A 15,742-nucleotide genomic window follows, 5' to 3' on the forward strand; every position below is an offset into this window, starting at 1 on the left:
TGGTTTGAGTTAGAAGGAACCTTAAAGCTCATCCAGTTCCAACCCCACTGCCACAGATAGGGACACCTTCCACTAGACCAGGTTGCTCAAAGCCCCGTCCCACCTGGCCTTGAAAAATGAGCAAGTCTCTGAAAGAGATGAGACAAGAGGGAAAAATGTATTTAAAATCATATTGAGATGACTGTATAGCTGTGTTATTCTCAAGTGGTGGTAGCTAAATATAGCCCACTGCTGAGCTCAGTGGAGAAGGTAAATCATGTTCCCCAAGTAATGCACTCAGTCATCAGCAAAGCTGTTTGGACACAGCTGGTGTGGTCAAGTCCTTTGAGCCAGTATTTTTTATATAACATCAGACATTTACTAATCAATAAGATTCCTGCACCTTCAATGGCAGTTTGCGTCTTGAACTTAGAGGTGCTTAATTCCATCATTTGATCAAATCACATCACTAGAAGTGCAGTCATGCACTGTGGGCAGGGCCCATCTCCACAGCATGCATATGACTGCAGGCTACCGGGCAGGTTTTCATGTCCCTTGTGCTCAGGGCACGCCTGAGCTTATGACAGGATGTGCTTTTAGCTTAGATGTCCCAACTGGGAAGCGAAGGATCACCACAGCACTGAAAATCTAAGAATTCACTGCTGCAACAGAGACTGCTTCAAAGGACTGAATTTTGCACCGTGTTGCTATATTACTCTTAAGTAAAGGCATGTGTTCTGCTGGCTTTGATGCAACAGACTTTCTATATTTACCTGACTAAATTTGTATAAAGATACAAAAGGAAGTTGATGTATCAGAGATTCTGTTTGGGCCCTCTGTACTTCTGCAATGAAAAGATGAGTGTCCTGATTTAATACTTACAGGTATCAGTGTGCTGAAAAGGGAGCCAAAAATTGTTGAGAAACAGACTGTGCAGTGATGGAAGTATCTGATTTCTGTTGATTCTCTAAGTAATCCCCTCTCTGGAGTAATTTTGGCAGGAGGCTTAAAAGGAAAGGACATAAAATAGAAAAGTCTGGACACACATTGTGTGTATTTGTCTTGGGCTTTTTTCACTTCTGGATGCCCTTGTTTCTCTCTGATACCTCTGCATTACTGCCATTGAGGTGGGAATGCTGGGAGTGTCTGCTGAGGAGGAATATGGATTGAATGGAGGAATGTTTGATAGAGAAAAATAACATCAAGATGAGATTCATCTCATTTTAAAATATTCAGAACATGAGAATTTGGGGTTTGAGTGCACTTAGATTACCAATGGAATCAACTAAGAATTGCCCTGAAAAAGATGATGTCCTCACTGTCATTGTCAACCTTCTAGGATTCTGTTGGCTACCAAAGTGGACAGTGGCAGGGATGGGAGTTACAACTGTTGGGCATAAAGCTGTTGCCTGGAGCAACAGACAGCAGAGGAGCACTTTGCAGCTCAGGAGAGGAGCTTAAGTACTGCAGGCAGGACTGCATTGTCACATGCCGTGAAGGGTTGTCTGAGACAGTGTGAGTGGGAAGGCTCCTGTGGTTACATGGCTTCATTTCATCTATACCCTTTTTTGAAGATACCCTTTATTGCTTTTTGCAGGTGAGTTTACACCAGAAATGCAACTAAGAATACGACAAGAAATAGAAAAGGAAAAGAAGGTTGAGCTGTGGAAGGAACATTTTTTTGAGAGCTACTATGGCCAGAGGTAAGACCCTCAACTGTCTTTTTTACCCTTTCATTGCCTATCCAGGTGTACCTGTTGCTCCATTTGTAGCATGGCCATGAATAAACGCAATTTTTCATTAGTTCTGAAAGCTGATAAAGGCCTCCAGCTTCATCCAGCTGCTGCAGAACTGAGAAAATGCCTGAGGGACTTAGGTCAGAAGTGATGTGTTTGCTGTTGTGATTTCTAATGCTTTAGTAACCAGTGTAGAACTGGTTTCCTCGGGCAAGGATGTCCTTTACGCTTTGCATCTTAACTTTTCCGACTCTTTTATTAGAGTACTTTGAGGCACTCCTTGTAGGGTTCTTCTAGTATCAGGATCCCCAGGTATGGTGGTGGTGCATACTCTACCCTGCAGCAAATCATCTGCTATGCAACATTTCATGTGTTTCTTCACATCCAGTCAGACGCATATTTGGTTAAATTCACACACATTCCACATTCCTCTAGAGAATGCTTTTCAGTGCTCCTTTCTGAGAATATCACTGTATGAGCTGGAGTCAGATGGAAGCTGCATGGGGTTGTTCGAGTGCTGTAGCGATGTGCCTGTGGTGGCTAATAATGGGAGCATTTCTTGTTGGCCAGATGTCATGGTTTAAGTCCAGCTGCCACACAGCCCGCTCACTCACTCCCCCCTTCCTCCCCCCCACCCCCGCTCCCAGAGGGATCGGGAGGAGAATCGAAAGAATGTAACTCCCATGGGTTGAGATAAGAGCAGTCCAGTAACTAAGGTATAACACAAATCACTGCTGCTACCACCAATAATAATAATGATAAGAGAAATAACAAGGGGAGAGAATACAACCGCTCACCACCCACTGACCAATACCCAGCCCGACCGAGCAGCAGAGAGATCATTCCTTAGCACATGGACCCATCCCTATAAAGCTGCTGAGTCCATCCGGTCCATGATGTCGGGCTCCATCTCTTGTTAACAGTCTGTCAGAGCAAGAGAGAGAGCGTGATGGAGTCAATCTGCCAGGCCTCCCCATATTTGTACTTCAGCTATCGCCCTCCATACCTGAGAGGCTTTAAACGCTTGGCTTGCTTAATTGCAACACATTTCACACTCGTGAATAACCTGGGCAATAGTGTCCATTGTTAAGTCCACCTCTCGATCATGAGTCCATCTGTATGTTTCATCTCTGCCCTGATGGCCTGAAGTGTCATGGGCCCACCAGGCTCAAAATAATTCACCCTGCCCTTCAGCAGTTTCTGCAACTTGTCGTCGGGGACTCCATACAGCTGCCTTCCATCTCCAATGTTTCCAAAGCACTGGAGGGGCCCAGTGGACTAGATACTTGCCCATACTGTCCCACACCCTGCCACTCATGACTGTCCAGCCTCAGGGAAAATCTGTTGGTCCTCCTGTATCGTCGTTTAACCCTAGGCAAGACCCAAACACAACTCCGTTTAACTTTCGAGATAAGACATAATGGTCATGGGTAAAACACACTCTGTATGTGTGCCAGCATGGTGATCCCCATCACAAGCAGCAAACAGGTTCCAAGGGTACCCAAAGGCCATTCAAAACCTTCAGAACTCTCAAATGATGCTGCTGTACTTGTCACTGGGCCTGGTGTAACTGCTGTGCTTGGAGCTGGAGTAGCTGCGCTGTCTGCTGCGGTCGGAGTTTGCGTAGCTGCTGTACTTCTCGCTAGGGTGTGTGGGAATGTCTCCCTCATTGGCTGACCACCCAAGGGGAGGAAAAAAGATGTGTAATTGCTATACGCTTCTATTATATACCTCCCAAAGTATAGAGGTGGTGACCACACTGGGAATGCAAGCCAGATCAGTTTCATGATCAAATGAGTCTATTGAATTACAAGTCATTACCATAAAGTACAATGAAACAAGAACCTTAGCCCAAGGCCTCCAGCTGATAAACACTAACACAGCAAATACCGGCTTTAAGTAAAATACGACATGCTGAAATTGTGAGATCAGGAGCAACAACTCTGAGAACCAATAAATCAGCATTGTGACAAGTGACTGTTAATCCGAAACAATGAATGCTTATCACAAATACAATTAGACACACTCCAGTCAGATCTGTTGTTATCTCAACCCTTCATGCCCCACAATGGGCACCAGAAAGAACTGTTGTGGTTTAAGCCAAGCTGCCACGCAGCGCGCTCACTCCCCCCTTTCCTGCCTCCTCTGCTCCCAGAGGGATGGAGAGGAGAATTGAAAGAATGTAACTCCCACGGGTTGAGATAAGAACAGTCCATTAACTAAGGTATAACACAAAACCACTACTGCTGCCACCAATAATAATAATGATAAGGGAAATAACAAGGGAAGAGAATACAACCGCTCACCACCCACTGACCAATACCCAGCCCAACCAAGCAGTGATCTAGCCCTTCTGGGTAACTGACCCCAGTTCTACATCCTGGGTATGACGTGCTGTGGTATGGAATACCTCTTTGGCTAGTTTGGGTCAGGTGTCCTGTCTCCGCTTCCTCCTGGCTTCCCTTCCTCCCTGGCAGAGCATGAGACTCAGCAAGTCCTTGGTCAGAGTAAACATTCTGAGCAGCAACTAAAAACACTGGTGTTATCAGTGCTGTTCCCAGGCTGAAAGTCAAAACCACAGCACTGCACCAGCTACTAAGAATCATAGAATCATAGAATAGTTAGGGTTGGAAAGGACCTTAAGATCATCTAGTTCCAACCCCCCTGCCATGGGCGGGGACACCTCACACTAAACCATGCCACCCAAGGCCTCATCCAACCTGGCCTTGAACACCGCCAAGGATGGAGCACTCACAACCTCCCTGGGCAACCCATTCCAGTGCCTCACCACCCTCACAGTAAAGAATTTCTTCCTTAGATCCAATCTAAACTTCCCCTGTTTAAGTTTTAACCCATTACCCCTTGTCCTGTCACTACAGTCCCTGATGAAGAGTCCCTCCCCAACATCCTTGTAGGCCCCCTTCAGATACTGGAAGGCTGCTATGAGGTCTCCACGCAGCCTTCTCTTCTCCAGGCTGAACAGCCCCAACTTTCTCAGCCTGTCTCCATACGGGAGGTGCTCCAGTCCCCTGATCGTCCTCGTGGCCCTCCTCTGGACTTGCTCCAACAGTTCCATGTCCTTTTGATGTTGAGGACACCAGAACTGCACACACTACTCCAAGTGAGGTCTCACGAGAGCAGAGTAGAGGGGCAGGATCACCTCCTTTGACCTGCTGGTCACGCTCCTTTTGATGCAGCCCAGGATACGGTTGGCTTTCTGGGCTGCGAGCGCACACTGAAGCCGGCTCATGTTCATTTTTTCATCGACCAACACCCCCAAGTCCTTCTCCACAGGGCTGCTCTGAATCTCTTCTCTGCCCAGCCTGTAGCCGTGCCTGGGATTGCTCCGACCCAGGTGTAGGACCTTGCACTTGGCATGGTTAAACTTCATAAGGTTGGCATCAGCCCACCTCACAAGCGTGTCGAGGTCCCTCTGGATGGCATCCCTTCCCTCCGGCGTATCAACCGAACCACACAGCTTGGTGTCATCGGCAAACTTGCTGAGGGCGCACTCAATCCCCCTGTCCATGTCACTGACAAAGATGTTGAACAAGGCCGGTCCCAACACCGATCCCTGAGGGACACCACTCGTTACTGGTCTCCAGCCGGATATCGAGCCATTGACCACAACTCTTTGCGTGCGGCCATCCAGCCAGTTCTTTATCCACCAAGTGGTCCACCCATCAAATTGATGTCTCTCCAATTTAGAGACAAGGATGTCATGTGGGACAGTGTCAAAGGCTTTGCACAAGTCCAGATAGATAACGTCAACTGCTCTGCCCCTGTTCATCAGTTTCGTAGCCCCATCATAGAAGGCCACCAAATTGGTCAGGCAGGATTTCCCCTTAGTGAAGCCATGCTGGCTGTCACCAACCACCTCCTTGTTTTTCATGTGCCTTAGCATGCCTTCCAGGAGAATCTGCTCCAAGATTTTGCCAGGCACAGAGGTGAGACTGACTGGTCTGTAATTCCCCGGGTCATCCATTTTCCCCTTCTTGAAAATGGGGGTTATATTTCCCTTTTTCCAGTCATCAGGAACTTCACCTGACTGCCATGATTTTTCAAATATGATGGCCAGTGGCTTAGCAACTTCATTCGCCAGCTCCTTCAGGACCCACGGATGGATTTCGTCAGGTCCCATGGACTTGTGTACGTTCAGGTTTTTAAGATGGTCTCGAACCAGATCCTCTCCTACAGTGGGCCTAGGGTCCTCATTCTCACAGTTCCTGCGTTCACCTTCCAAGACTTGGGTGGTGCGGTCAGAGACTTTGCCAGTGAAGACCGAGGCAAAGAAGTCATTAAGAACCTCAGCCTTCTCCAAATCCTGGGTAGCCAGTTCTCCCGAGATCTTCCGAAGGGAGTCGATGTTGTCCCTAGTCTGTCTTTTACTTGCTACGTACCTATAGAATCCCTTCCTGTTATCCTTAACATCCCTAGCGAAGTTCAATTCTAACTGGGCCTTAGCTTTCCTAACCTGGTCCCTAGCTTCCCAGACAGCATCCCTGTATTCTTCCCAGGCCACCTGTCCCCTCTTCCACCTTCTATAAGCCTCTTTTTTCCTTTGAATTTTCCCAAGCAGCTCCCTATCCATCCAAGGAGGTCTCCTGGCCCTCCTGCTGCACTTCCTTCTAGTTGGGATGCAACACTCCTGAGCTTGGAGCAGGTGATCCTTGAATAACAACCAAGAGTCTTGGGCCCCCCTGCCCTCTAGGGCTGTATCCCATGGAACCTTACTAAGCATGTTCCTGAAGAGGCCAAAGTCTGCTCTCTTGAAGTGCAGGGCAGGGGAAAATGACTGCTACTGCTGAACCCAGGACACCAGATTAATTTGATTTGCAGCCTGGAAAATTGGTATCAGGATAAGAGGACTAGGTCTAACCTGTATTCCAAATATTTAGCTTAGTTGGGTTTAAACTTTGCTGTTTAGTTCTGTTTCATGTGGAAGTACCAACAGTATAGAAAACTTTCAAGGATCCTGGCACAGAATTAAATGTGAGACACATTGATTTAGGGTGTGGTATGTAGAGAATCCTCACAGTTTTTGTGAGGATATATGCTTTTTGCAAGAATGTTTCACAAAATAAAAGATCTGTTTTTCTTGATAGTTCTGGGCTAAGTCCTGAAGAGTCCAAGAGACTGATAGCCAACACCGGCCCTGCTGAGACAGAGACTGAAAATCTAGCAGCTGAGCCACCAAAATGCCCGCCAGCCTCTCTCATCCCACTCAGAGAGGAGATGACCTCTCCATTAGAGTCTAAAGCACAAGCAGTCCAGGAGGCACCAGTGATGAAAAAAGGAGGGGAGGAAAGAAGGGAGGACGTGCAGACAAAATCAGCCAAACCTGCAGAGGCCTCAGTCTCCCCTGGTGGGTGTGCAGTGAAACCCAGTGACCATTCCCTCCCTTTAAAAGAAAGAGTTCAAGGAGAGTCCGTTCAAGAGAAACCACAAATTGCCAGCAGTCAAAAGGCAGACGAAGAGAGGAAGCACCCTGCCTCAAAGGAAGTGCTGGGCAAAGAGACTGTCAGTGCCTCAGGTGTGGCCCCAAGTAAACCAAAGAGCCCCGAAGCAGGTGAAGTAGTAGTAAACATGAAAAGCTCCGTGGTGACTCCAGAAACACCAGAAAAGAAGCCCCCAGTAAATGAAGACATGGAAGTGAGTGTGGAAGCCCCTAAGAGGAAGTCAGAGAGTAGGGAAGAAGCTCCAACCACTCCTGAAAAAAAGCCGCGGATCATGGAGACCTGTCAGCACCACCAGGCGTTTCGGAGCCAGGCACAGCCCTTTCCTGCTGCAGGGACCCCAGTGCCACGTGTACCCCCACTCAAGGTAAAGGGAAGCAAAGGCAGCTCCATGGAGCAGGTCATGTGGGTCAGCTCAGCTCAGCTGGTGGCTTTGTCAGTTCAGTTCCAGTTATGTGTGTAAATTGTGTTACCCACTTATAGCGATGGAAATATTTGAACCAAAATTATGTCAGTGGTTTGCTAAAGGGGATCTGCTGGCTGAGTAATCAGCATGACTTAGGTATCTCTTGTACATGTGCCTCTGTTGAAAGATCTCTTGGGCCAGAAGCTCAGAGAGTAGTGTAAAAGCCCAGGGCAAAGCATAACAGAGTACTGCAGTTCCCAGTGGAAACTGGGGAGGAACTGCAAGACCAAAATAACAAAGCAGTTTGTAGCCCAGAGGTGCACAAAACTTTGACAGGTGTGTGAGTATTGCCAGTACAGTCCACACAGACTGTTAACTATCAACAGCTTCCTCTGATCTGTCAAGTCCAGGAACTAAATTAATTTACCTGTTTTTAAAGAAAGACCACATAGAAGTAGCACAGTTACCATTTATACCAGCTGGCTATGGCACAGCATCAAGACTAGGTTGCAGGAAAAGACCATTTCAGGGAATGCCTCCATTCCAAAAGCCCTTTAGCTGCTGAGTCTTAATGAGAACCTACATGGGAGAGAAATCAGGCAGTTGTTCACCATGAGGATAGGGCAGGTGGAAGGAAGCATGAAAGAACCATTACAGCCTATGGCCCATTACAGCCTATGGCCTGCACAATGCAGTCCTCTGGCATCGAGACCCAGGTGGTGGGAGCACACACCTGCAGCTGTGCTGCCAGGAGGTGCCCTGCTGGTGAGTACCTCATCCACTCAATCCAGGTGTTCCATCCTCTTCCAGATAATGATCGCAAGATTGCACGGCACGGATAACCCTGATTCTTTCTTCAGCGGTGTTATTTATACTCAACGGTGCATGGTAAATGGATGAACCAACACAGAAAAAGTTTTGCAGTCATGTGTGACTGTGACAGGAGAAGTTTGGTTTCTGCAGAATAGAGCCTCTGCTTTTTCTACCAGAATGTGCTCTGGTTACGATTCATCTCCCTCATCTGGGGCCTTAGGCAGAAGTTGTAAATGGAAAACTGCTTAGTTACTGTATTTCTCGATGTCCTAAGAATTCTACTCTCCTAGTAAGAGTCTTTTATACTCAAAGTACACAAACACATTTTACAAATGGTTTGTAATTCTCACCATGCTAATAAGTATAGCACATGCACAGGAAAGCATTAATGGAACTTGTTAGTGAAACCCGAACTGGGGGAAACTATCAATAAAAGATATTTGGAATGTCATACAGGAAGAACAGTTGATCTGCCAGCGTAATAAAAACGGGATTTAATTTAACAATGGAGTGAATTGAAGGATGGTTGTAAATAGTTTCCCCTGTGAGGTAGAAGAGACAGATGTGGTGAGTGGCTACTCAGAGGAGGGAAGTCAGCAGATACATGGGAATAAATGTAACAGTAAGATGAACTGAGGAAACAAGTACAAATCTGCAGGGATGGAAGAGACATGCAGAATCCAGTAGAATGTTGACACAAACCTTTAAAAGACTATAAATAACATATGAATAAAGTATTAAATGCAGAATAAAGGATAATAGGTGTCGAATTTTGGAACACCCTCACAGGTTTTTTTCTTTTGGAGTACGGGTGTATGATGTAGTAGCTCACAATGGCAAGGGCTGAGCTTCCAGTCTGTTACCAAGATTGTAAGGACTTAAAACAGGGGTGCCAGGCATCAGAAGATCATGCATATCTCTTACTATTTATCTCAAGTGAGGGAGCGAAGGACTTCTGCAGAGGGATTCCTCCAAAACTACAACTGTTTCTCTTAAGACCAAGCTATAAACACTTATTAAACACAGGTTAAATGGTCCCCATGTCTCAGCTGTGCTTTTTGCTTCCTCTGTTTCAGATTCCCGTTTCCAGAATCTCCCCAATGCCATTTCCTGCGGGCCAGGTCTCTCCCAGGGCACGTTTCCCAATCTCACTTACCAGTCCAGGAAGAAGGGGAGCCAGAACTTTGGCAGACATCAAGGCAAAAGCCCAGCAAGCCAAGGCTCAGAGGGCAGCAGCCGCTGCCGCCGCCGCCACCGCTGCTGCTGCTGCTGCCGCCTCGACAGGGGGGGCTGTCCCAGGGCCTGGACCAGGTGGTGGTGGGGGCCCACCGGGTGGTGGAGGACAGAAGAGTGACACAGCAGCAAGTGGAGCCACCCAAACTGGAACTCGAGGAAATGCACTGGAACTGGCAGGAACTGGAAGCAGGGGAAGTTCGAGAAGGTTTCTTTCCCACTGCCCAGGGAGCTGTCCCCACATGGAGACCCAGGCACTCCCTCACCATCCTTCTAGAGCACAACTACAGCAAACTCCCACCCTGCAGTCCAGAGCTCCGGTCAGCAACACAGGCACCGGCTCCTCCTCACCAGCAGCAGTGGCCCTAGAGAATATCAACAGAACAAAACCAAGCACCCCCAGTGCAACCATAAATCAGGTGTCAGGCTCCCTGTGTGTGGGCAGCAGGGATAAACAAGAGAAAGCACCTTCTGCTCCAGCAGGCCCAATCCAGGGCTGTGGGACAGCAGCGGTCCAGGATGGAGCAGCCTGCATCACTATGGCCACAGCAGATGCCAACACAAGTGTAACTAAGGTAGCACCTACGGCCTTAGGAGGGACCAGCTTAGATGTTTGTAAAAGCAAATCTCCTTCCCCTCTGGTGTCTTCGCTGACATCCATGAGCTCAGAAGCGCAGGCTGGAGGTGTGGTCATGTCCACAACATTCGTCCCACCCTCTAATGCATCATCAGTGGCACCTAGCCTTAAAACTCATCCAAGTTCAAGCTCAAGTGGGGCCCTCCCAAAGCCAAGCTCCAGTATTCCTGCTAACAACCCTTTAGTCACCCAGCTTCTTCAAGGCAAGAACGTCCCTCTGGAGCAAATCCTGCCGAAGGTTCTCACCAAAGTAGAAATGAAAACTGTCATGTTAGCTTCCCATGAAGAAAAAGGGGCACCTAGTAGTGCAGGTGTAGCTGGGAGTGGCACTGGAGCCGAGGGTGGTGAAAGGCAATCAAGTTTACCCACACAACAGCTTGGGAAGGTCTTCTGCCAGAACAGGCCTCTGCCTCACATTCCAAGGACCTTTCCACTCCCCTCGGGACAGGACCCCAATGTTGACCAGCACCAGGGCCATGAGGCACTCAGCAAAACCACCCAAGAGCAGATCCTCCAGACTCTCATCAAGAGGGTCCAGAGGCAGAATTTGTTGCCAGTCCTTCAGCCCTCACAACTGAACCTCCCTCCCTCAGGTTTCCAGTTAGAAAACAGCTCTGCCAGCCAGAGGTTTATGTTAGGCTTCATGGGCAGGAGGACATCCAAGCCTGCCATGTCTGGTCATTATCTGCTCAACATTTCCACCTATGGTCGCGGCTCAGAGAGTTTGAGGAGAAGCTTCTTCTTGAACCCTGAAAACCGCTTCTGTCTAAACAGTCCTGCTGATGCTCCAAAACCAGAATTTGGGGAATGTGAGGAGGCTGGCCATGGCAGCAGCAGTGATGAAGGAGATGCAGATGATGAGAGTACTGGTGATGAACATGAACAGACCAGCGTGAAAGAGGAGCCCCAGGCCTCACAGGTGTCTGGCCAGTGTGAAAAAGAGCAGGTCTCACATGGCATAAATTCTTCGGATTACAGCACCCTTGCTAAAAAGGGTGTAAAGGCAGAAACAGCCACATCCCAACAGGCAGCAGGCAACAAGGAGAACATTCAGGCATTTGATGGAACTGTGCTAGCACGAGACTTCATTCAGGCCGCTCAAGAGCAAGTGGCACATGCGATGAGGGGGAAAATGCACAGCAACCCAGAGCTGTTCAGTACTTCTGTGCCGTCCTCGGACTCTGCGCCGCAGCAGCCTCCGCTGCTTTCCCCACCGCACCCTCCAAAGCTCTCTGCGAGTGCTGCAGCGCAGCTCATTGGGCCCAGTTACAGTGGCACAATAAACGTCTCCACCTCCCCGGACGTGAACCAGGGGTCCCTCATGACCGGGCTGTCTGACTGCAACCAGTTGTCCAGTAGCATGGGGAACGTCATGTCCTTCTCAGTGACTGTAACCACCATCCCCACCAGCCAAGCTGTGAACTCTGGCAACCACAGTCAGACCATCCCTGTTCAAGCCTTCGCTGAAGACAGCAGCATGGAGGATTCCCCTTCCAAATGTTACTGCAGGTTGAAAGCCATGATCATGTGCAAGGGCTGTGGGGCCTTCTGCCATGATGACTGCATCGGCCCCTCTAAGCTCTGTGTCTCCTGCCTTGTCGTGCGGTAACCGGGATGGGAAGTGGGAAGGAGGAGAATGGCTTGATTTTGGTTTTGCTTTTGGAAGTACTTGGGGAAGAAACAGGAAATTTACTGCCTTGCACAAGAGACACGTTACTGAATCAGGAATACAGAGTAGAGTTCTTCTTTCATTAAAGAAAGAGCACCTTCTTGTACAGTGAGTCTAAATTGAGCTCAACTACGTGAATTGTGACAAGAGTTTGCACTTAAGGAATTATGTAAATATGTCACATTATTTTGTTTAAAAATATTTTTTCAATCTTTTAGGAGATAGGTGTTTGACTTGTACTGCAGTTTCATTGACGCCAGCCTGCTCTCCAGCATGTTTGCTGAGCTCTGCTCTAGATGGGGGAACAACCCCCCTGGCAAAACCTTAGCCCGTTGTTGGTCTTCTCTTGACGAAGAGTAGACCAGGATAGTCAAGAAACACAGTATTTGTACTGACTGATGACAGAGCACCAAAGCAGGAGCTCTGCACGGGCTCGCTCGCCAGCTGCAAATCCAAGTTCACATTTTTCAGATGTGGAAGGCATTAACGTTGTGCCAGCCTTTCACTTCTGACCTGGCTGTTTCCGGAAGGCATACTGGGTTGTGCAATATTGGCTGATGGGTTTGATTGGCATATCCTCTCCTCTTCAAGGGGTCAGTTGCAGTAACCTTGTTTGAAGGAAGGTAGCATCTGATTTGCTACTGGTAAAGACTGAAAAAAAAGCAACTGTACTAACCATAGGATTCAAGAATTTCAATCACTAAAACAACTCAGTGACCATGATTATCAGTAAATCCCAGGAACCATTTAAAGCAGAGATCACAAATATGTGCTGAACTGCCTTTCATTTCGGGCTGTCGGGACTCAGCAGAAACGTGCTCTCTGAGGCGTTTTGAGGGAGCTGGCAAGAGCCATCCCACAGTCAAGAGCTGAGTTGGTGCGTGATGCGAGTGAGGTGCCCCTCAGCTCGATCCTGCTGCTTTCTGGGAAGCTTGCTGTGCTCCTCCAGACCTCCACCACAGTCAGATGTCTCTCATTTCTATAGAGGATTTTATATTTAGCTACGTATAGGGAAAGGAAAACAAGTGTCTTGTTGGGCCTCACTGTTGCCCGCTGTGGGTGTCTCTTTGTGTTTTAACATACCAAATCAGGCTCGACTCGGCGCGGATTTGCTCAGTTGAGGTTTGGGGTTGCGTGGGGCTTGGGAGGAGGCTGTGCCCCCTGCCTCAGCCTGGTCTTGGGATATCGCTAGTGATGCTCATCCTCACTTCCAGTGTTCAGGAATTCATTCAGTTTGGTTAATTGAAATTAAAGCCATTACAAAATGGTACTCTGTTCTCAACAAGTGGTGCCAGGCTGGCTAATGAAGCACATGCCGACCTGCATTTTAATGTATTGCAACGCATCCACATCACATCGAGGATCTCTGTGGTGTTTCTCTTCCGAAACACAGAACATCAGGTTCACTGATCACATTGAGTCCCATGTTGTCACTGTTGGGGGCGGGTGGGGGCCATACTGCATCTTGGTCAGGTAACAGATCTGTGTATGTTTTTGATGGAAAAGCACTGAATTCACTTTTAATCCAAAGGCCTTTTTAAGATGAAGCAATATAAACAAAATAGGTGGGACAGCTGTTTTGTGAGTGGGGGTCCTCAGCCTGCCTTTCCTCTCTCCATTTGACTTATACTACTGCTTTCCCCTTTCCCTTCTCTCACGCTGTTGGTGGAGCCCAGAGGTACTCCCCTGTGAAGCAGTGTGTTTTTCCAAGGAGAGGTGGTGATTTATTTGGTAACGATAAAGAATAGCGAGTTTCAGATTTCATCATAACAGAAGCGTTTCCTTCCCTGCCCAGCAGAGCGTGGCCCCCGGAGCCGGATTAGTGGGTGTGAGGTACCAGGAGCTGCAGCATATCTTGATCTCTGTTTTGCTCATCTTGTATTTAGTGGGGAGCAGCAACCCTGCTTTGTAATTGCACATCACTGCTCAGACACCCAGCAGTGCAGAGGACTCAAGTGTTAGAAATAAAGTCCATGTTTTTAATCCCAAACTGAAATCTCAAAAAAGAATCACATAAAAAATTGCTGTCGTGTGCATGCTGCCACGTGCCAGTGGTGGCTGTAGCCCAGGAAACACCCTCTGGTCTGTGTGTGCATGTATGAAGGGGCAGAGCAGCCAATGTGGGTTCCTTCTCCTGTCGTTACCCTGCTGTTACCCTGTTGCTACCTTGTTTCTACCCTGTTGTGTTGTAATGGGGTTGACTCCTTCCCTGGGTGGCCATGTCCATTGGCACTGATTTGGAGGGCAGCCATTACTGCCTGCTTCCATCACTTCTTCTGTAAGGCGAATTTCTGCCACTTTAAGTCTCAGATGCAGTGTTGAAAGGTTTCAAGCTGCCATCCCTGGGCAGTGCAGGACTGAGAGCAGGGTCTGTCTCTTGTTAGTGCCTCGTCTAGGCCTGAAAGAAGTTACAGCAGTGTAATCCTTGGGCAGACACATCCATTCCTGTTCCAGACAGATCTCCCAGTATAACCTAATTTAAAGACTGTTGCTATTTACGAATAAAGTGGAAAAGTCATTCTTGCCTCAAATAAGAGTAAAGAGGTTTTGCTGGTGTAATTGGGTCAGTTCTGCTCATACTTTGGCTTTTATCAATGGGATTTTTCAAGGCTGCTTAAGAGGGGAAAGGAGAAGAAGATGCGGGAGTAGCAGGCTGCGATCTGTCACCTTGCCCGTGGTGCTCATGAGCTTTTCAACCTGCTGCTGCTGCTGGGCCTGTTCCATTCTCTAACACAGTCACGGACCCTCGCTGAGGTTCCAGCTTGTTTCTTCTCAAGGGTACAGGCGTCCCCTTGTAGCACGAGGGTTCAGATGACTCCTGCGGCTCCGGCAGTGGGGGAAGCTGCCCCTTCCCAAGCAGCCCTGTGGGAAGCACAGCAGCTTGGCTCTGGTGGGCCCCAGCTGGGACGTGTGGTGAAGATCCCAGTGGCTCCAGACTCGGGTTGGGCAGCGTAGGCATCTTGTGCGATGACTCGGACGTTTACGACTCTGTTCAGTGCCTTAGTTATCTTTTAATGGATCAGCACTTTGCTTGGGCTACTTTACTTCTATTTCTTTTTAAGAAAATAAATTCTTTTAACTGCATGTCTTTGATTTTAACATATGCTACGAGCTACTAGGTGCAACTTGATGGAATGATCTCCACAGGTTTGCGAGTGGGCATTAAGTAGTTAGGAAGTCATTAGACATAATGGGGCTCAGTGTAATAATCCCTGCAAGTACAGGTCACCGTTAACACCTTGAAGTCTTTGAGTGTTTTACACTGCTGGTTGTTGAATCATGTATTTTAGAAGGAGGGAATCCAGCAGCCAGTTTGGGAGTGTTCCCCACATGGCATCAGCCCCTGCTGCTGCCACATCAGTGCTGAGCTTCTCCTGGCACTCCCCACTCCTCCCATCATCTGACCTTCCCACTGTTCCTTGCAGATGGTCAACAAACCTGCGTTCACACCGGGTTTATAAATGAAACTACTGTCATGACATAGTGAAAAATATTACTTTGATTTCCCCCCTCAGGTATTAATAGCACTATAGTAAATGCCATCGTATTAAGAAAATCTGAGATAAAATGTTTTCAAAGCCTAATGTCAAGCTATGTTTGTGGCAGTAAAAGCAACTTGAGTAAGAAAAGATACTTGGATTTAAATTCTCCCTTTCAAGCTACATCCAAGTCCTGCAGCGTGAGAACTAGAAATACAGACCAAGCCATGGAGTTTAACTTCCCAACGCAACCCCCCCCACACACACACACTTATTGATGCAGTGGAGCCATGAAGGCAGCTCTAAATGAGTTTGGGTGTTGAGGCAGATTGGC

The 15,742-nt window shown here is 48.0% G+C and overlaps 1 protein-coding gene across 2 annotated transcripts in view; it reads left to right on the top strand.

Annotated features, from left to right (window-relative positions):
* Nucleotides 1–12,041, top strand: part of ASXL2 (ASXL transcriptional regulator 2) — a 106,389-nt gene extending 94,348 nt beyond the window's left edge. For both annotated transcript variants that reach the window (XM_080615755.1, XM_080615754.1), the window contains exons 10-12: nucleotides 1,577–1,682; nucleotides 6,821–7,538; nucleotides 9,467–12,041. In XM_080615755.1, coding sequence (XP_080471881.1) covers nucleotides 1,577–1,682; nucleotides 6,821–7,538; nucleotides 9,467–11,869 — 3,227 coding nt within the window. In that variant the 3' untranslated portion in view covers nucleotides 11,870–12,041. The remainder of the gene's footprint in view (nucleotides 1–1,576; nucleotides 1,683–6,820; nucleotides 7,539–9,466) is intronic.
* Nucleotides 12,042–15,742: the final 3,701 nt, after the last annotated feature.

This window comes from Psittacula echo, assembly GCF_963264785.1.
Source record: "Psittacula echo genome assembly, chromosome: 4".
Classification (NCBI taxonomy): Eukaryota; Metazoa; Chordata; class Aves; order Psittaciformes; family Psittacidae; genus Psittacula; species Psittacula echo.